Raw genomic sequence first — 22,994 nt, forward strand, 5'->3', positions numbered from 1 at the left:
GTGTTAAACTGATATAAAATCGTAATTGGGGTGGAAAATTCTGGGAAATTATCCCCGAGGACTATCTAAGGGTCATTGAGGAAGGACCCAAAACTGTTGCCAGAACAGTCCCTGGCAGGCCCTAGAGGACGGAGCAGTCGACGGCTCGTGGGCCTGTTGACGCCCCGTCAAAGGGTGTCTTCTTGGGTTAATTATCCATGGGTGAAGACGGAAGCCTTGGCAGGCTACTGTAACCATCGACGGTGGACAGTGATGGCCTATCGTGATGGTGATGCCCCGTTGATGGGCAAGTCATCTGTGAGGCAGTTTTCTGCCTGCTTTGTGTAATGTTAGGGGTGAAATTGGGATTTCAACCCAAGTCTTTTAAGAATAGGAAGAATAATATTTTAGGTGTCTATGGGTATTTTAAGAGTATATAAGTCATTAAACTCTCATTATAACCCTTACATCTAAATCAAAAACCCTTCCCTCTTAGAGTTTCTCCAAAAACCTCCATGTGAATTCAAACTGAAGATGGAGCTTGAAGATGGGTCTTCAATGGAGTTTAATCTTAAATTATCTTTGAATTACTCAAATAAGGTATGGGAGTTCTTCATCTAAGGCTTTCTATCACCTTAGATCCAATTCCAAAGATGATTTTCAAAGATGAAAAAAGACGAAAAAGTCCAATTTCTAAACTATGTCTTGGATTCTTGCATAAATGGTTTCAAAACGTTAAGATATGATGTTATTGATGTTTAATTGATGTTTCTAATGAAATTATCCATGAACCCTTGATCTTCTCAAATCTCTAAATTTCACTAAAATATGTGTGAATTGATTATGCTTTGATATTCATGTGTAGATTGTTATGGGCTTTTGATTCATGTATAGATTATGTATGTATGGTGTAGAGGCTGTTCCAATTTGATTAATTGAGTAATGGATAGTGTTAGATCTATTGCATACTAAGCTTATTGAATTGATATTGACTTAAGGCTAATAATTTCTAATGTAATTTTCTATGGGCTTTCTTATGATTCAATAATTTATTCAATTGATATCTAGGTTGTATTAGATTGATAAGTATGTAATGAATTGAGATAGTTTCATTTGTTATCAATATAATTGTACTGAGTTGTTGGTTATGGCCTTGGGTAAAGAAGATATGGATGTGTCTTGTGTTTGTGTAAAATTTGTGTGAATGTATGGGTGTATCTTGGGGGTGTATTGGTTGTGGAGCTGATTAACAGGAACGGATGGTTTCGTGTTTCATGGGATTGACTGGGGTTAGACTATGATTTTTCCTAGTATGTGGAGTACTCTGAATTTTAAGGGTAAAGTTGGATACTTAGAATTTTTTTAGATAAGAAAAAACCCTCAGAAAGATATTGTCCACATTATGTTTCCATTTGAGCGCTACGACATGATTATTTCCACCAAGGCATGACCACCTAAGTGGGATGAGGAAAGGCAGAACCTCATCCTATATCCCCTATTTTTTCTAAACCATCCGTACAAACACGACAACCCTAAATAGTATTCAACAGCGAGAGCTAATCATAACATCTCGTCACTCAAAATAATTAAGAATAAGCTAAGATACCAAGAAAATTATTTTGGAAATAAATAGGGAAAACTAGAAAATTTCCTAACTTTAAAAAGTGAGTTTTGGTCATTTTCAAACAGTCATAACTCCCAGCTCAGTAGAAGTTAGGGTGAGTTCTTTATATGGTTGGAAAGACCTTGGGAAGATATTTCCAATGGAGACAAGTTTATGCATTTTTATGTCATATGAGGGAGATATGTCTTTCGCATATTTAATTGTTGGACTGAGAAAAGTCTAATCGGGCTTGAGGAGAAAAGAGAAGAGAAGAGGAAGATCAAGAATTCTGCAAGAATGCTAAGGTTTCGCTAGTGGAATTTGTTAGAGGTGATCCCTATCGAGGTATCTTATATATTTATGCATTGGCTTCATTCAACCACATACCGATATGTTTAATTCAGCAAGATTTGTATTGATTTAATGGTGAATCTTGATGTTCTTGATGAACAATTGTTGAAATCTTGTCGGTAGAGTTGTAGTGTACCTTTAGTGGTTTTGGTTCGTGTTTCCAGGCTGTTTTACGAGTCTAAACTATTGGGTATTGAGGATATTAGTGATCCTAAGTGTTTGTGGGAAGATCCATAATATTTTGGAAGGTTTAGAGTTGAAAATTATAGAAGGAAAGTCAAAAAACACGTCTGACAGGCCCTGGGGCGCCGCACCTACCAGAGTCTCTTAGGACACACTCTGTCTGTCATGCTCTGGCATGCTGCGCCAGCCAGAGGGCCTCAGGACAATGTCTGTCCTTCAACTCTCAAAGAGCCAGGGTCACCTGGAGTTCCTATTATTACCCTATATTTTCATACTACTTTATATGTGATGTACCCACATTTCATGGTTGCTTCCAACACTCTAAAGTACATCTAAATATCATGAAATCATCCATAAATATGAGATAATGATCCTTGAATCCATAATCCAATTCAAGAAAATTTAAGATAAAAGTCAAAGAAGTAAAGAGTCAAGTCTAAAAGTTAAGGAGCAAGTCAAAGTGAGTTCTCACAATTTCCAAGAGCCTTGAACAAGCCTTTTTAACTTTGTTTTAAGACAAGTCACAAATTAAGCAAGAGTAAAGAGTTAAGTTCATTCTCAAGAGTTATAAGGGGACTAAATAATCTCTAAGAACTAAAAATTCACATTTTAAACAAGTAAAGAGCCTTGGGGCTAAAAGATGTAATAGCTTTATGAAATGAAGCAAGGAGGGAAACTATGATTTCCAAGATATCTATTAAAACTAGGTTTTGAGAACAAGTCTCAAACCACAAAATCAGTATGTTTTAAAAAAAATAAGAGCCAGTATATTTTGGGAGTAGTATTGAGCACGGTGTGGGGATTTGAGTTCATATTAACTCAAGTCTCCATGAAAACCATGTAGCCATCACGGGTAGAAGAGGGTCATACTTTTTAGATGAACACCTTTTCAAATCACCACGCCTCCACGAAGAGAAGTTCACGGTCGTTTATCCAGGAGAAATGTCGAGGAGCTAGAGGTACCTAATGCACCAAACGTGCAACCTCAAGGAGAGGTCACCAATGTTGAGTTTTGTGAGGCTATACGAATTTTAAGACAAGCGGTGACTAACCAGGTTGGTCAACAGACAAGAACTCGACAAGAAGAGGCTGACACCTTGAGATTTGTGAAGTTCCTAAGAATAAATCCTCTTAGCTTCACCGATTAAAGCACTACTGAGGATCCAGAAAACTTTGTGGAAGAATTGAAGAAGGTGTTTGATGTGATGCATGTGGTTGAAAGTGAAAGGGTTGATCTAGCTTTGTACAAACTCAAGAATGTGTGTAGGACTTGGTTCAATTAGTTGAAGGAGGGAAAATATGAGGATGCACTACCTCCAAGTTCGGCATGCTTTGAGGAAGCCTTCTTGGGGACTGAAGGAAGCAAAGGTACGGGAGTTACTCACTTTGAAACAGGACTCCTTGATTGTTCATGAGTATGGGTTAAAGTTTACCAAGTTTCTCGCATGCCCCGAAGATGGTTAAGAATATGACAAGCAGGATGAGCTTGTTTGTTTTTGGCTTGAGTCGTGCTTCAAACAAGGAAGGTAGGGTTGCAATGTTAATTGGGGGACATAGTCAGTTCAAGGTTAATGGTCTATATTCAACAATTTGAAGAAGAAAAGTTGAGGTACATAGAGGAGTACATGAACAATATCTAAGACTAGGAAGGAGTCTAGTCAACATAAGGGTTGTTCAAGTCGACCACAATTTCAAAAACAAAAGGGGCATGCACCATCGTCTTCTAGTGCACCTGCGCCTAGAAACAAAAATGAGTATAATGGCTAAAATTCTCAAAACTTTAATTCTAGACCATCCCAGTCCCAAGGTAGTGTGTCACAAGGATGTAGTTGGGCTCCTGCATGTGGTAGGTGTGGTAGAATCACGCTGGGAAGTGTCGCGATGGCCAGTTAGGTTGTTTCAAATTCAGTCAAGAGGGGCACTACATGAAAGAGTGTCCCAAGAAAAAGCAGGGAGGTTGAAATCGAAGCAATAGAGCTCAATATTCATCAATTGCTCCACTTGATATGGCAGCACCAAGAGGAGCCACTCTGGTCCTGGCGGAGGGGCAAACCGTCTCTATGGAATCACTAGCCTCCAGGAGCAAGAGAACTCTCCAGATATTATCATTGGTATGATCAAAGTCTTTATTTTTGATACTTATGTTTTGTTAGACCCATGAGAATTTTATGTTCTGTAACTCCTTATGTTGAAAATTAGTTTGAGATCCTTCCTGAAAAACTTTGTAAACCCTTCTGTATTTCTACACCTGTTGGGGAGTCTATTCTCGCGGAAAGAGACTATCGTGATTGTTCAATTTCCATCAATTACAATAACACCATGACTGATCTAGTAGAGTTAGACATGGTAGATTTTGATTTAATTCTAGGTATGGAGTAGCTTCAGGCCTGTTACGCGTCAATAGATTGTTAAACACGAGCTGTCAAGTTCAAGATTCCTAATGAGCAAGTCATAGAGTGGAATAGTAGTTCAGCAGTGCCTAAGGATCATTTTATTTCATACCTTAAGGCGAAAAAGTTAGTTTCCAAGAGGTACTTCGTCAAGTTAATTACTCAAGTGTTGAGGTACCTTCCCTTCAGTCAATTCCTATTGTGAAAGAGTTTCTAGAAGTCTTTCCTAATGATCTACCCGAGTCTCTCCTAAAAGAGAGATAGACTTCATCATATACATTATTCAAGATACTTGTCCTATCTCTATTCCGCCATACAGAATGGTACTATTAGAGTTCAAAGAGTAAAAAGAACAATTGAAAGATTTATTAGATAAAGATTTCAGTCGACCATGTGTCTCACCTTGGGGCGCTCTGGTCTTGTTTGTAAGGAAGAAATATGGTTCCCTTAGGATGTGTGTAGACCACCACCAATAAAATAAGGTGCCATCAAGAATATATATCCAATTCCAAGGATAGATACTCTTTTAGACCAACTTGGGGTTGCTTCTTGTTTGTCAAAAGTTGATCTCAGATCAGGCTACCATCAGTTGAAAGTTAGGGAATCTAACATTCCAAAGACAACTTTTAGAACTAGATATGGGCACTATGAGTTTCTTATTATGTCCTTTGGTTTGAAAAATGCACCTGCATCATTCAGGGATCTTATGAACAGAGTCTTCAAACCTTATTTAGATCTGTTTGTCATTGTCTTCATCGATGACATACTGATTTTTTATTCAAGGAATGAAGAAGACCGCGCTAGTCACCTCAGGATAGTTTTTCAAACTTTGAGACATAAAGAGTTAAATCCTAAGTTCTCAAAATGTGAATTTTGGCTTAAGTCTGTGGAATTCTTGGGCCACATAGATTGTGGTGATGGGATTAGAGTTGATACCCAAAAGATAGGAGCAGTTTAGAGTTGGCCCAGACCTACGTCTCTAACCTATATAGGGAGTTTCTTGGGTTTGGCTAGCTACTAATGAAGATTTGTAGAGGGGTTATCATCTATCTCGTCTCTTTTGACCAAACTAACTCAAAATATAGTTAAGTTTCAATTGTCTGATGTGAGAAAAGCTTCAACAGTTGAAAAAGAGGTTGACTACTACTTCGGTTTTAACTTTATCGGAGTCTAATCAAGTCTTTTTGGTGTATTTTTATGCATCTAGGGTTGGTTTGGGATGTGTGTTGGTGTATAATGTCAAGGTTATAGCTTATGCCTCTAGACCACTGAGGATTCATGAGAGGAATTATCCAACTCAAGACTTAGAATTGGTTGCAGTAGTTTTTGCTTTGAAGATATAGCGCCACTACTTTATGGTGTTCATGCTGACATATTCACTGATCATAAAATCCTCTAATATGTATGAACTCAGAAAAAACTCAATCTTAGACAGAGAAGGTGGTTGGAATTACTCAGGGATTACAACATGAGCATTCTTTACCACCCAGATAAGGCTAATGTGGTTGTTGATGCTTTAAGCAAGTTATCCATGGGAAGTAATTCACATGTTGAAGAAGTAAAGAAGCATTTAGCTAAAGATGTACACAAACCTGCACGTTTGGGAGTCAAGACTTATGGATTCCATAGAAGGAGGTACAATGGTGAACAATGGGGCTGAGTCATCATAAGTGTCAGAGGTGAAGGAGAAGCAAGGCCAAGACCTCATTTTACTTGATTTAAAGGCGAATACTCGTGCACTAAATGTACTCATGCCAGTTGGCCTGCATTATATCATGATGCAGACGCAGGTAACGAGGAACAACACAGAGTGCACCGTTGATCCAACTGAGCACCCCAGAGTCAGTTGGTGAGCATCCTTGCATTACAGAGGACATGTTATATTGCTTTCTAATTAGTTCAATAAATTGTTGTAGGGTTTTTCCCAATATTCATCTCAGTCAGTTTAAAGGCTTCATAGATAGTTAGTAGTTTAGTAGTCTTTACCTTTTCATTCTTATGTTAAAGACTTGGATTGTCATTTTGTCCATGTTATATGTTTAAATCTTTAAAGACATTCCCATTTATTTTGTTATGCAGTTGAGATAAGTTTTTTTGTCATTATAAGTATGATTTTTATCTTCCGCTAAGTTAATTAAGGCCAAGGGTTAGCTCAAGTCCAGCAATGGTCACCAAGTGCCAGTCACTCCCAGGGTGTAGCCTTTAGGTGTGACGCTAGTCGATTATTAAACCTTAAGAGTAAATATAAGGTTACATCAGACAACAAAATAAGCATCCATGTGCTTACAAAGAGGTTAAGGAAAATCAAAGAGAAATTATTTTTGTCCAATTTACAAACCCAAGAAGGGAAAAAAACCAAATCGTGAACCATCAAATCGAGAGGTGCGGTGCTAGAGTCTAGATCCTTTAGTGACACTAGGCTGGTCATGGCCTCCGCCAAACTCAAAAACTGAGTGAAATACCCCTTCGATGATCCTGGAATATCCTTCCCATGGGTGATACAAATGAACATGATCTTCAAAGTCTTTCAGATCATAACCATCAAATGGTCCACCACTAGGTTCTTCCTCCTCTCATAGCGTAGCTTGCGACAAAGAATCTCAAGCTTTAGGGAAGTACTGGGGGTACCATAGTGGTGGGAGTAATAGGGCACGCGATATTCCTTCGCATAGTTGACAAAACCTCCTCTACTTGTGATGCTAAAATTAGGGGACGATTATCGTCGCCTCCCTCCTTGTCCGACCTTGTGGCTGCTTGGCTTTTGCTATCCTTGTCCGTCCTCTTTCTCTTGCTCCCAGAAGTAGAACCTTTCTATCAAAAAGAGAGGGAAGGAGGGGATCCATAGGAAGTACTAGGTTGGCGTCAATAAGAGGCACTCCAACCCACTTGCACAGGATAGTGATCAGACCAGGAAGAAAGAACAGGTTCTTGTTACCCCACTAGAACACCCCCCACTCGGAGATGATTTGTGCCCCCACATTTATATCTATATCTTGTATAGTGCAAGCCACCACCAAGGCTTGGGGAAAGGTCACGTGAATGTGGTTGACCGATGGGCGGATCCTAAGAGTCACAAAGTGTAGCCACCTCTTAACAGCAGGTGACCAGTCCATGCAAGTAATAACTCAACAAAGGCCTAGTAAACCTGATTTAGACGCTCATTCTTGGCTACAGTGTCTCTCAGTCACTCTAGATCCATCTCCCTCAACTTGGCCTTGTACCCAATGTTAAAGACCTCCGGTACCTATAGAGCCTCATTGATAGCAGTGGCATTTAGAGCAATGTCAAATCCCTTGATACAGATGACGGGGTGAGAGTCATCCCATTGCAAAGTAGGAAAGACAGCATAAAAGTCCTTCACCTAACTAGAGCATGTATCGGGGTAGCCTCAGCCAGTTAAGCCCATCCGAACTCCATCAGCAAAGCATAAAAAATAGGTGCCTTCTCCTCTAGCTTGAGTAGCACAAATCCCTCTTACAGCAGAAACCCGTGTTGCAGTAGTCATGATGTTTTTCTAGACTCGCAACATCAAGGAATCCGATAAGGGTAAGTTTTCTTCATTATGAACTTTCATTAGAAAGGCTTGCAAGGGACTAAAAAATATATGTTAGAACGCGCTAGAAATAGACAGTTAAAGTGGAATATGAACGATGGAAAAATTATGAATGAGTGTCCCAGGCTACTGGTCCCATGAGTCCCTACACATTAGTTCAAATCCCGCCACAGTGGGATGAAGGAGGCTGCATAGCGGGATAAAGGTCGACAGAGCGGCCTTTGTCTAGGACGAACAACAGACGCGATAATGAAGACTCTTCATCCCAAAACATTTATTTTCGATAGAATTATAGTAGATCAGATGTATAAACTACCATATAACATGAATAGTAAATTATTTTTGAAAAATAACTCTTAAATACCCCTCAAATTTGTGTTTTAAGCGAAAAGGATTTTCAACTTCTCCCAACCATTTCCGTATCGATTTGATCAAATTTCTATGAAATCCTTATGCTTGCAACATCATGGAGATGTAAGGAAAATGTTTGTGCTACATTTATCTAATCAACACAGAAACCTACTTTTAGTTTTGAATAATAACGCAAACACCGTCTAATAGTTAATCATCATTCATCAATAGTTAATCAAATACTAAAATAATGAGTGTAATGAAACGAGAAGATTAGCTTGATATTGACATTCGGTAGGAAGTGAGTTGAATAGATTTTTGATGGAATGTTTAAAGGAATAGGAACAAATGGGGAGAATATCATTTCCCCTTATCCTATTTCCCAACCTTCCGCTATAGTGAGATATCCCTCGCCACGGCGGCCTTAGAGGAAAGGCTACCACCGCAGGTTAGGTTGTTTAATTTGGGACATAAATTTTCTTCGAACATTGCTTCATATCCCTGATCGATCTCTTAAGGTATAGGACCTATCGTAAATTAGGCTTGAGAAAAAAAACCATCCCACCAGTGATTTCATGTTTACCTAGTTGCTCATTAAAAATACTACAAGGTAAGATGTGTGATGATCCGCGCACTAGTCATTCGGTGACGAATGGGGGGTAAGTTGGTATCTGTGGTAACGACTTGAACCTCGTTATTTAGGATGATATTTTGAGTAGATATCATCGGCCGACCCAAAATAGAAACTAGTATGATGAATAACATTATAAAATTAACTATGACACTTAGCAGATGGCAAGAAACAAATGACATGAACCAGTGTCAACAACACTAAAGTAAGTACATAACAAGTCAACAATATCAAGATCACACATGAGAACTCATTCCTCCAAACCAAATCATTTTTGGCATTGAGTTTTTTGAGATTGAGTACATTCAGTTGATTAAATATGTTTTTTCTTTAATATTACCGTATCGGAAGGTGACATACCCATTCAATTATATCGTATGAAACGTTTCACTTTGATCCAAGAATATCATGTTGGAACATGACACTCCAATCCAATAATACTGTGTTAGAACGTGACACTCTGATCCAATACTATGTCGTAATGTGACACTCCGATTTAAAAATATCGTATTAGAACGTGACACTTTAATCCAATTATATCGTATCAAAACATGACACTCCGATTCAATAATATCATTATTTTATCATTAATTAGTGAACATGATTATCTTTACATATGTTAATTGACGTTCATCCTCAATTTAATTAACTGCAAAAGCAAGTATAATGACAATTACAACAACATGCATTCATCATCTAGATGAATTTAGAAGTAAGTATCATAGCCTTTCAACGAAAAATATGCATCCTCTATCAGATGAACTTTAAAATTAAATATGATAGTCTACATATGGTGATAAATGTTCATCTTCCACTGAATGAATGGCGAAATAAAGATAACGAACTGTATAGAGACAAGAGATTCATCCTCCACTGGATGAACTGTCAAAATAAATATAATGATCTTTATGATTACATACCTTTATTTTTGTCATATAAACTTTAAAAGTAAATATAATTTCCTTATGATGAACGACACACATCCATTAGCAGGAGTAAACTAAATATAATGACTCTTACCATCTCTTTTAACCTTTATATGTTGGATTTGGATGATAAAAGAATAACTTTCGTAGTGTTAGACTTCAATTAAAGATCGATCAAGTCAAAAAAGAATTCCTCTTTACATAAAAATATTTAAATAACTTTCTTAAAGTGATGCACATGTGTTTTAGAAAAGTTAAGGAATGTGATATTTTTCATCTCTTAGGATTTCTTTGGTAGAGAGTAAAAATGAGTAATTCCAGTTTCTTGCTAATTTATGTTATTTGATAGGTAAAAAAAAATTGTCTCAAGAATATTTATACATAATTTAGAATAATATTACAAAGCGATAGTCAAGGATCAGGAGTGGCTCAAAAATACTATAAGAACTCTAAAGTTAATTAAATTTTATTAATATGCCTTTAATTTTAAGAAAAATAATAATTTAAAAAATGGTACATATTTTATTCTCGACATATTTGAATTCTAAGAAGTAAAATAAAATAAATGTTGCGATGTAATTTTTTTATAAGAAAAATGGTTCGTTCTTTTATATTATAATAAAAAAATAGGTAAGAGTTGGAAAAGTAGAACTTGATTATGCGAATTGATAAACATTCATCCATAACAAACACGCCCTTAAAGAAAATAAATAAACATATGTCAAAGCAAGATTTTTGTCTTTTTATAAATTCATAGGAAGAAACTTTCTATAGTTTTCATTTCTCCACCATTGAGACAAACGTTCATCATAAAATGTAAAAGAAAATAAAATATTCTTTACAACCACAATAGTTTATCTCTATCGAATGAACCATAAAAGTAAATAATATATTCTTTATGGACATAATAGTTCATCCTCTACCGGATAAACTATAAAAGTAAACATGTCTATGCGGCGATAACCGTTCATCTTCCAATGGTTGAACATCAAAAGTAAATAGATGTTGATCATTTGGAGGTTGTCAATGCCCTTATCTCAATTGCAGCTTGCTTGAACATGTCTTCCACTGTGAATACTTCGGAGAATAGAGCTAACTCACTTCCACCTTTTGCCTATTTATACATCAAACACGTTTTAGAACCAAACAATAATAATAACAACAACAACAACAATATAATCAATAAAATTTTACAATTGGGGAATGAAGAGGGATATATGTACTCATGTTTATCCATATAATTTCTATTATTAGACATTTGACTCAGGTAAAAGAAGTTAAATAATTTCTAAATATATATAATATATGAATTAACTATATGTAGTAACAAACAGAGAATTTTAACCTCAGGGTGCGACTTGGTGGGAGGAGTCCTTTCTATAAAAACAAAAAAAATAGATATATACTTCATTTGATGTGAATATAAATGTTTGATTAGACTCATAAAAAAATGACTATATATTTTTCAAACACCCAATTCAAAATAATTTCTCAATGCGTGTCATTGTTGAACTTTTAGTGATAAATCAAATAAAGACACTTAAAATGAATTAGAGAGTATGCTAACTAAAAAAAAACCTAGTTCACAATGTTCAAATTGACCAACATATAATACACTACAAAAATGAAAGGACTTACATGAGCTTGGATCATGAACATGCTTCTGAATTGATCAGATGAAACTTGAGCAGACAGAATGTCAATTTTATGTTTTTCTAAAACATAACAAATAATGGCAAATAATTTTGGATTCTTAGGAAAACACACACTAATATGTGCATCCTCACCACAAACATTCAGTATCACATTTGGTGAACTCCATGTCATAAAACCTGTTGGAATAAGAGGACTAGGACCATGAGTTGTTGGTGTAATAACAGTTGAATTGTTGGTTGATACTTGATCGCCCACATATTTCTCCCAACTATTATCAACTTTTTGTGAACTCATCAACCTTATGTTATATTCTTCTAGCCTTTCTAGCTTTTGACTTTTAAGTTTTGTGAAAATATTCTGCAGTTCAAGGATGTGGTTCACTGCTTCACCAACTATTGTAGACTGATCAGCCTACATTTTAATAAAATATGAAATTAATGTTATTTCTACTTCAAAGACGAAATCAGGATATTAACTAATTAACGGGAGTAAACACACACGAAGAAATCAAGGAATACCATATACAAATGAATAAGTTTCAAGTCATTTATAAGTGTCTTGAAAAAAAAAATTTAATTAATGCAAATTAGGAAAAAGACTATAAATTTGATTCCATAATCTACAAACCATGTTTATTAGGCATCTAACCAATCTATCCTTCTTGTAAAGTTAATTGTAATAAGGTGATTTGCATACAAAGTGTTATTGGTTGTATTTTATATTAAAAATAAGCAAATTTTATCGATAATAACAAGTAAAAATACGCTACTACAAGCATAATTATAATCTATATAGTTAATGTATGTAAATTAAATTGATATAAAAATTAATACTTATTAATTGCTTCAATAGATTAAAGATCATATAATTATACGGATTAAGAAAGTGTTCTTTTTGACAAATTTAGAATGAAATTATGATAATGTTAAAAACTTCATATTCTTATTATGATAGAAGAGAAAGATAAATAAATTTGTGGAGATTTTTTTTTGTATATCTATATATGCGAAAGTTGGAAGCTCTATATTGTATTATCCTTCAGTTTTAGATGAAAAATGCATCTTATTATTCTATTTTGGAATTAACATGTAGATATATACAAATTAGAAATAAGGAAAATGTGTAAATCACCAAATAAATTTATTTAGTTGTTTATTATAAATAGTCTTTCTAATTTTTATTTTTATTTTAGTTTGTTTTGAAAAATTAAATAATATTACTTTCATTTCTTTCAATTTTTAATTGAACTTCCACATGATATATATATATATATATATATATATATATATATATATATATATATATATATATATATATATATATATATATATATATATATATAGAGAGAGAGAGAGAGAGAGAGAGAGAGAGACATAAAATCGTGTCTCCTTCAGTAAGCTTCTTAAAAAGATTCTCCTAAAATATATATTCTCAATTTAGAAAGTTGAAAAAAATGGAACTATCACATATGGTGAGTAACTTTTAAAATCATTTTCCATTTTCAAATTTGATTTTAAGAAAAACTTATATTCATTTTTTGAATAATTCTTGATAAGTTGATTACGATTATTAATTAAGGTTGTGGAAGACAATAAAAGAAAAATAACAAAAAAATCATGTTTCAGATAATCTTTAAATTTATTGAATTATTTCCCTTTTAACTGATAAGATATCGGAAAATCAAATATAAGATAAGTCATTGAAAGAACTTCTTTTTTACCTTAGTAGGGAGATTAGGAACCAAATCATGAAGAGTGTCAAACAAGGTTAGCATCTTCTTTCTCCTTTCTCTCTCCGTCCATTTGTGTATCTTGTGCTTAGATTCTCGTTTACCTCCGCCTCTATCAACACCAGACTTTGGTTCAGCAATGCCCTTACCATTTTTTTCTCGATTTGGTGGACTTCTATTTTTGGCAGCATAAATATTCACTTCAAACATCTCATTAACTATTGTTAACGGCTGACAAGCATCCGACCTAGTCAGATCTAGAACCTTGTCACCCTCAAACTTCTCTCCACTCCCAACTTGATAGTCATTCAAGTCCAGGTATGACCAGACATCAGCATCATGGTCATTCCCACCACCTTCATTCATTTTTTTCTTTTTCATGTGATTTGATAATATAACTATGTTACGCCTATTTATATTTTTTTTCTTATAGGGGGGCAAAGTGTAAAAAGGAGAAATCAGGGACTAAATATGAAAAGACTATAGAGAAGGATGGCAAAAACGAAAAATAAAACATAAGATAGAAAAAAGGATAATTCATTTGTATTGAGTAAAAAACAAAACATAATGATAAGCAAAATGTTGTTACTAGTTTCAAAACAAAAAACAGTACCTAAATTATTTTTGTTACAGATTTTGTTCTCACTCAATTGGGTCCCAGTTCACACTTATCACTACTAAAAATAATTAATAGAATTAATTACTTTAGTTACAAATAATAAAATACAAACTTAATCAAGATATCATTCTCATCTATACAAACAACCTAAGCTTTTAAATCGGTTAAAATAATAATAATCAAAATGACTATATATAAAAATAATTGCATAAGATTTTAATTTTAAAAAATGCAAGTTTGAATTCTTAAGTTATATGAATTAGTTGTGCATGGGTAGTCGGCTTAAAATATAAGAGATCACATGATTATCGTTAATGAGATTTTGATAATAGTTTATTCACGTGATTGTTAATAATAATGAAATTTCATTAATAGCTGGCTTCATTGTATACATTAAATTTTATGCATATTTTTACTCATTTATTTAGTTAACCATACTGAATTAATAATTAAGCAAGTATTTTTCTGTAAATAAAAGTTTTATCATGTCATATTCGTTTTATATAAAAAAAATATCATCATTTTATTTCATCTTCTGGCCAAAATGTTAAAGTGCCTCTAAATACTAATGATTACTTTTTTCTTTATTAGGAGCCAAAAAAAATAATTAGTTAGGATATTAATTCCTTCTTAATCCTCAATTAGTTTGTAGCTGGCATTTTTTTTATAATTCATTAATAAATGGTATACTCGACAAACTTTTATTATTTATTGATAATTAAAAGTGTTTACTGCTATTTCTTTTAATTATATATGAAAATTAAGAGTATCACATGTAGGGTGGTATATTGATTAGTTTAGTTTAGTTTTGAGATTTATCAGTTCGACTTATTGTTAATTAAGATATTGTCCTATCGGTTATAGATTTTATCGTTTTCACCATTAAGATTTGATACAAAAAATTCATTGAAATCACTAAGATGCAGGGTGTCAAATTAAATCAACCATGCACATGATTTGACAAATAGCATTTTACTCAAAAGCAAAGACACTCATATTTTAGAATAACGGAGAATTTGAAACAATCAAATAATGAAAGTGTGAGACTAAACTCTAAGTCAACAACTTTAATCATATATTAAACGGTAAAAATATAATTATTTAATTTACTATGGTGTTATCGATAATCAGTTAAAGAAATAACTTGATCCGCTAAGAAGCAATAACCCAATAATAATAAAATTGAAACTCTTACCAAAACCACTAAACCAATAACCCATTATCGATAAACTAATAACTTAATTCGATTTTACTTTGATTTTTACACAAATCTAATCAAATAGGTGGATTAAAATGAATGTGAACACATAAAATTGAATTGAGTTAATAAATAGGCGAGTCAAGTTACTTGGATTGTGATGGACTTATATCCGAGTCGTAGAAAAATTCACCAAATTCTTATTTAATTTTAAATTCTTTATTTGAGTATCTAATAAAACTTTTTTCTTATTTTATAACGATTCATAATAGGGAAAATTACAAGGATATTGTGTTTAAGGCTTTACTTTACAATATAAATGTCACGACTCATACAGTTGTGATTGACGCCCACGCGTCACCTCTGGTGGGAGAACCATTAATAGCGATTAATTAATATGAACACAAGCATTTAAAGTTATGAAAGAAGGTTTAAATGACTAAGACTGAAGTTCTCATAAACTTCTACAAGATCTAATAACGAATTCCGAAATTAAATGCCTAGAACCTGAAAGTCAATGTACCAAAACTAAAATAATGAAGCGAAAGTCTAAAGGAAAATGGTTACAAACCAACTAAACATAAGAATATCTAATGAACTAGTCTAAGTCCAAATGTGGACATAAATGCTAGGAGAACTCATGGAAACCCGGAGAATTGCTTACCCTTGAATTTGAACGACGGTTGTTGATCTTCTAAACAAGGTCTGTCAATACCTATTTAAAGATGTCATGTACTCAACAAACAAATAGCAAGTGTAGTATCACTATACAACCACAGTGTACTGGTAGGATCACGCAGGTATTTTGCGTGATCCCACAAGTGCATTATACATAAGTCATTACAAAAATATAACCACATGCAATATTGAATATATACAATATCAACAACATTTAATAACAGAGTATTTCACAAGCCTCAATTATACATTTATGTCAAGTCAATGGTACTCTCATGGAATCCAAACCCAAGATATTAGCATAACAAAACGTGGTACTAGATGCAATGATTGTGTCAAAACGTGGCAACCCATCACATAATTATGTCGAAACGTGGATATCGATCCAAGTTAGAGTATCGTAATGCAAGCCCTGATTCATTCGACAATCCACAATCACAATCACAAGTATATTCTCATAATTATATAATCAAGTCATGGTTTATGACATTCATCTAACTCATTAAAAACTAGTGTGATTAATAATGCAACATTTACATACATACATATATTTTACTGAAGTAAGAACGAACATATATCACACAATCATGGATCACTTACCCCAAAAGAAACTTGAATCCCCTAAAAAAAATTATTTTTCCCTTTCCGATTTTGCTTTACTTGTTCTTGGTATACTAACAATTATAATAGTGCTAGGATCAATAAACATAACCTAATTATCCAGATTATAAAAAGTAATATCAATCATACGTCAAAACATTGATCCCCCTACCTAGATTAGGGATTCCTCCACCATAATTTCCTTATCAAAACCCTCCCCCATCGATAATTTCCTATTAAATTACGTTCGACAAACAAAAAAATGGATTGAGAAGTTAAAATCTTACCTTTAGTCTCAAGAATGGTGGAAAACTGTCAAGAAAATCCCTAGGTTTGTTCCTTAGCAATTGCTGAATAAAATATTTTGGTATTTATTTCCATCTTTAAGTCGTGTCTACCCTGCCATGGCGCATTCACCCCTCTATAGACGCCCCGCCCTTGCGGCAGAAATCTCGGCCAACGGCTTGCATGAAATCATTGAGATATTTTAATAATTTCTAGACCCCCATTTGACAACACACCTTCAACCAATAATACTCACAAACTACTTCTTCATGCTAAGATCAATTTCGGGTCTTCTATTCACCCAAATTCACTTTCATAAATTGATATGTATTTCTTATCATCTTAGCTATATATCTATGTAATAAAATTCATAATCACATCACTCACTTGCTATCAGATTTACCTAGACTTTAATTACTCCAATTTCGTCCGAATCTGGACTAGATTGGAAAATTCCAAGTTATTATGAAAAAGTTTTTGACCCAAAAAATTCTCCTGTTGGATTTTCTACAGACGGAACTCAGTCTTTACATTAGATACAAATTTACCTATCAGTCATCACCAAGTGATCAACTTAGGGAAAATAGGGTAAGAAAGGAATTGAGTAGTACCTAAATGGACAACCATTTGGAATACTTGTCTCACATGTCCTTATCGGTTTCCCAAGTAGCTTCCTCAACTAGACGATGCTTTTATTGAACTATCATAAATTGAATATCCTTGGCCTTCAAATTTTGGACATCACAATCAAGAATTGCAATTGATTCCTCCTCATATTGTAGGTCTTTGTCTTACACAATTCAATCCCACTTAATGATATAATTGTCGTCCCCATGATATCTCTTCAATATAGACACAAGAAATACCGGATGAACTCTCAATACATTAGGAGGTAAATCATATCTATACGCTATCGAACCTATAAGAACCTCAAAAGGCCAATGTATCGCAGACTTAGCTTGATTTTCTTGTCAAACCTCATCTAGCTTGTCTTTCTTTCCAAACCTCATCACCCCTTGCATTGGTGATACCTTAAGAAGAACATTCTAACTAACCTGAAATGTCATGTCGCTCACCATATTATTTTCATAATTCTTTAGTCTTTTCTAGGCTGCTAAAAGATTAGTTTGAATACCCTTCACCTTCTCTTGAGCGTGCTTCGTTAAATCGACCCCAAAGGTTTCACATCTCCAGCCTCGAACAATCCTATGGGTGATCTATATCTCCTCCAATATAATGATTCAAACGATGCCATATCAATGCAGGAATGATAACTATTATTATAAGAGAAATCACACAAGGGTAAGAACTTATCAAAATAAACCTCCAGAGTCAATCACACATGCACTGAACATGTATTCTAACACTTGAATAGTCCTTTCCGACAGCCCATTAATTTGTGGATGGAAAGTGGTACGAAAAGTGCGTTTTGTGTCCAATTCATCAAGTAATTTTATCCAAAACTTGGAAGTAAACTGCGTACGATGATCTGAGATAATAGAAAAGGGCACCCCATGAAACCTAACTATTTCTTTCACATAAACCTTAGTCAATTTTTTAGCATTATAAAATATTCTTACCGAAAGAAAAAGAGCTGACTTAGTCAATCTATCAACCACTACTCAAATAGAATCTAACTTTCTCAAAGTCTTGAAAAGAGTAACCACAAAATCCACAACTATTTTTTACCACTTCCATTTCAAAATTGGCATTCTTTGAAGAAAACATGCAGGCCTTTGATGTTCATAATTCACTTGTTGACGATGTTTACTCTTAGCCACAAAATCTTTTATATCCTTCTTTATGCCCGGCTACCAATATATTCTCTTCAAATCTCGATACATCTTGGTCACACCCGGATAAATAGAATATTGTGAAACATGGGATTCTATCAATAATTTCTGAATCAAGTCATAAACTCGAGGAATACATATCATTCCTTTAAAACTAAGCACAGCTTCTGCATCAAGATTGATCTCTTGTTCCTTACCAATCATTGTTTTCTTCTTAAGTTCATTGAAATTTTCATTTTCAAATTTCTTGGCCTTGATGTCTAGCTTCCATAAACGTTCCCCTTACTTCAAGGATACCTAACACCCTACCTTTTTTTGAGATTCCCAATTGCATGAATTTTGACTCCAAGGTACGAATTTCATTAGACAAAGTTCATATAGTTACGCTCTAGAAAGCTAAACGACTCATACTTATCGCCCTTCGATTCAAAGCATTTGCCATTACACTAGCCTTGCCCAGATAGTGTTGAATGGTTACATCATAATCTTTAAGTAATTCCATCCACCATCGTTGTCTCAAATTCAGATCCTTTTGAGTGAACGCATGCTGCAAACAATGATGATCAGTAAACACCTCACACTTAACACCATAGAGATAATGTTGCCAGATCTTAAGAGCAACCACTACCAATGTCAACTATGCATCATATGTTTGATAATTCCTCTCATGCACCTTCAATTGACTTGAGTCATAAGCTATAACATTCTTATCTTGCGTCAACACAACACCAAACCTGAATGTGAAGCATTAGAAAAAAAAATCTTTACCTTCCACCAGTAGTGCTAGGATAGGTGTTGTGGTCAAGAAAGTCTTGATCTTTTGAAAGCTATCCTCACATTTTTAGTCCATTCAAATGGTATCTCCTTTTTGGTAAAGTTTTTCAAGTGAGTGGCAATATAAGAAAAAGGACTTCACAAACCTACGATAATAGCTAGCGAGCCCCACTAAACTCCTAACTTCTGTCGCACAGCTAGTCTTGACCAAATTCTTAACAACCTCAATATTTTAGGGATCTTCCATTACCTCTTCTTTTGAAACTACATGCCCAAATAATGCAACCGCAGTCAAACAAAATTCACAATTAGAAAATTTAGCATACAACCATTGTTTCCTGAGAACACCCAAAACAATATGAAGTTAGTCGGCATGCTCTTCCTCAGTTTTTGAATAGCCCAAAATATCATCAGCAAGACTGACGAATGAATCAAGAAATGGCTTGGACACCCCATTCATTAAACTCATAAAAGTGGTGGGTGCATCAGGCAATCCAAAAGACATAACTGGAAACTCATAGTGCTCATAGTGAATTCTAAACACCTTCTTTGGCATATTCTCATGTGTAATTTTTAACTGATGGTAGCTAGAACTTAGATCAATCTTTGAGAATACTAATGAACCTTTTAATTGCTCAAAAAGATCATTTATTTGAGCAAAGGGTACTTGTTTTGAATAGTGACCCTATTCAATTGTTGGAAATCTATACGCATTCTCATACTAACATCATTTTTTTAAAAAATGGAGAACCCTAAGAGGCAGGTATCACTTTCTAAATCAATGAACAAATTTATATTTCTATCCGAAGGCATACCAGACAAATCATTAGAAATCAGTTCTCTAGATTGTAACACCAAAAGAATAGACTCAATAGATAAAGACTCAAACTCAACATCCCGAATATGATTTAAATAAGCTAAACAACCCTGCCCCACCACAATTTTCTAGCTCGAATGGAGAATATGATCTTAACTTTCTTAGGCTTGTACATCTCTTCGCACTGTAACTTTTCCCTTCTCGACATTTCTAGAGCTAAGACTTAGTATTACAATTAAGTACAATATAATAGGGCGACAACCAAGTCATGCCTAAGAGTATTTCAAATTCAATTATATCGAATAACCAAAGCATCCCAAGTCTGAAAATCCATAAGTAAAATAGGACAAGCACGATAGACATGGGTAAATATGACAAACTTTCCAACTAGGGTAGAAACATGGATGAGGGCATTAAGTATACCGCAAACCATAGAAAATTATGAGGTAAATCTCATGAATATATAAGAATAAGTAGAACCTGGAACAATTAATACATTAGTTATCCAGTAACAGACAAGAATAGTACTTCTGATCACTGCATCAGATGCCTCTGATTCATTTTTGCCTCGAAAGGCGTAATATTGAGCCCTATCATAGTGACGGGCTACTTCTTTGCCTCATTGCACTATACCTCTGCCTTCATTACCATTTCCCCTACCTCCATGGCATCGTTAATTTCCTACTCACCCACCTTGTGGATGTCTTCTACCATTAGTACCATTTCCCGCAGGTACCACTTCTCTAGACAGCTTCCGCGCAAAATTTAACACATGTGGGTGGGGATAATATCTCCTCAGATGTACAGGTTCTCCACAATTGCAGCAAAAGTACGATCAAAAGATGATCTGCCACACGTCAAAGACGCCACTCCCTGGGTATCTGGAATTAAATTATGAGGTGGACATCCTACGTAATTACCTGTAGAGGCGGGCATAGAGAACTAAATGATCCTCTCATGGAATTCAAAGCCAAAATATTAGCATATCGAAACGTGGTACCTGATTCAATAATTATGACAGCATGTGGAAACCGATCTAAGTGAGTGTGTAGGAACACAACACCCGATCCATTCAACAAGCCACAATCACAATTACAATCACGAGTGATTATCATAGTCATAAAAACAAGGACATTCATAATTCATCTATCTCATTTACAACTACTCTGAACAATAATGAATTTACATACATACACATATCATAATGAAGCAAGAACAAACATATATCACACAATCATGAAATGACAACAATCACATACCTCGAAACAAACTTGAATCCCTTATGAAACTTGATTGTTCCCTTTCTGAATTCGTTCCGTTTGTTCTTGGTCTACAAACAATCATAATAGTGCGAGGATCAATAAATAACACCTAATTACCAGGATAATATGATTAGAACTTTCTCCACTATAATTTCCAGATCAAAATCCTCCCTCGTCGATAATTACCTATTACGTTACGTTCTACAAACCAAAAATTTGATTTGGAAAGTTAAAATATTATCCTTATCCTCAAGAATGGTGGTAAACTATCAAGAAAACTCCTGTATTCGTTCCTTAGCTCTCACGTTCAGAAATTGCAAAATAAAATATTTTGGGGTTTATTTTCAACTTTAAGTCACATCTGCCTTGCCATGGCGACGCTCACCCGCTACAATGGCCCCGCCCTGGCGGCAAAAATCCCTCCTCAACTACTTGCACAAAAACAATAAGCTATTTTAATGATTCCTTGACCCTCATTATACAATACACCTTCAACCAACGTCACTCAAAAACTACATGTTCATGCTAAGATCCATTTTGAGAGTTCTACTCACCGAATTCAATTTTGTAAAGTCATTTGTGTTCCTTGATGTCTTAGTTATCTACTCATGTGATCAAATTTAAAATTAGATCACCCAATTGTTACCAGATTTTCCTATACTTTAATGACTCTAATTTCATCCAAATCAGGACTATGTTGGAAAATTTCAAGTTACTATGAAAAAGTTTTCTAACCCAAATTTTTTCTCTATTGGATTTTCTATAATGACAGAACTCATTTGTCACAATAAAATTTACTCTTTTTTATTTACAAAACTATATTTTTAATTACAAATATGATAATTTAAATTAGTACACCTTTTTTTTTATTTTGGGTTAGTGTGCTTAATTTTTGGGACTCATATCAAGTTCTTTTTTCTCCTCTCTCCATTATTTATCTCAATCACAAAAATATTCTCGCATATGTTTCTCACTATCTTATTAGTTTCTCATTTCTTCCATTGTTAATATCTATGTTAAATATTCATTCTTGATACTATTTTATTCTTTTTTATTCTTATTTTTCAAAATAAAAAGCACCTCTAATTCGAGAACAGAAATTAATTTTGTTCTTGTTTTTTATCCATGAATTTTAGTAATATAAAAAGTCTTAGGTGAAGGCTTCAAAACATTATTAATAGTCCCATCGTATGTTCTAAATTATGTTTTGAGTTGAATGCATTCAGTATATTTCCTCAAAGTGAATATAAAAGAATAATTCATGGTATCAATTGTGAGATTTCTTTATGTGTTACAACTAATTCTCCAAAAGAAAGGTAATGAGAAAGTCGTTAGTGCAAATTCTCTCATTATTACCTTCAAATTGACAAAAAAAACAAGGTAAGGAGAAAAAATTACAATTGTTAATTCAAAGAAATCCGCATGATCATGGTGAATATGATTGTATCATGTAGTCCATAAATTGTTGAAATAATTTTTAAACACAAAAAGAATTAGTTTATACACTTTGGTGATCGATTTGGTACAATTGTTGATGATATGGTATTTTAATTGATGATATATATTGGAATATACTTTGATGGCTGATCTAGTACAATAACTGAAGATTTTTTTGG

The 22,994-nt window shown here is 34.1% G+C and overlaps 1 protein-coding gene across 1 annotated transcript; it reads right to left on the minus strand.

The window, feature by feature from the left end:
• Nucleotides 1-10,681: 10,681 nt before the first annotated feature.
• LOC101250045 (transcription factor bHLH95-like) lies at nucleotides 10,682-13,722 on the minus strand. The gene is made up of 3 exons (XM_004229072.5): nucleotides 13,344-13,722; nucleotides 11,606-12,034; nucleotides 10,682-11,081 (listed from the first exon to the last, which is right to left on the minus strand). The coding sequence occupies exons 1-3, from the start codon at nucleotides 13,716-13,718 to the stop codon at nucleotides 10,977-10,979; spliced, it is 909 nt and encodes a 302-aa protein (XP_004229120.3). The 5' UTR covers nucleotides 13,719-13,722; the 3' UTR covers nucleotides 10,682-10,976.
• Between the last annotated feature and the right edge of the window lie 9,272 nt (nucleotides 13,723-22,994).

The sequence above is a fragment of the Solanum lycopersicum genome, chromosome 1 (genome assembly GCF_036512215.1).
Source record: "Solanum lycopersicum chromosome 1, SLM_r2.1".
NCBI classification, from domain to species: domain Eukaryota; kingdom Viridiplantae; phylum Streptophyta; class Magnoliopsida; order Solanales; family Solanaceae; genus Solanum; species Solanum lycopersicum.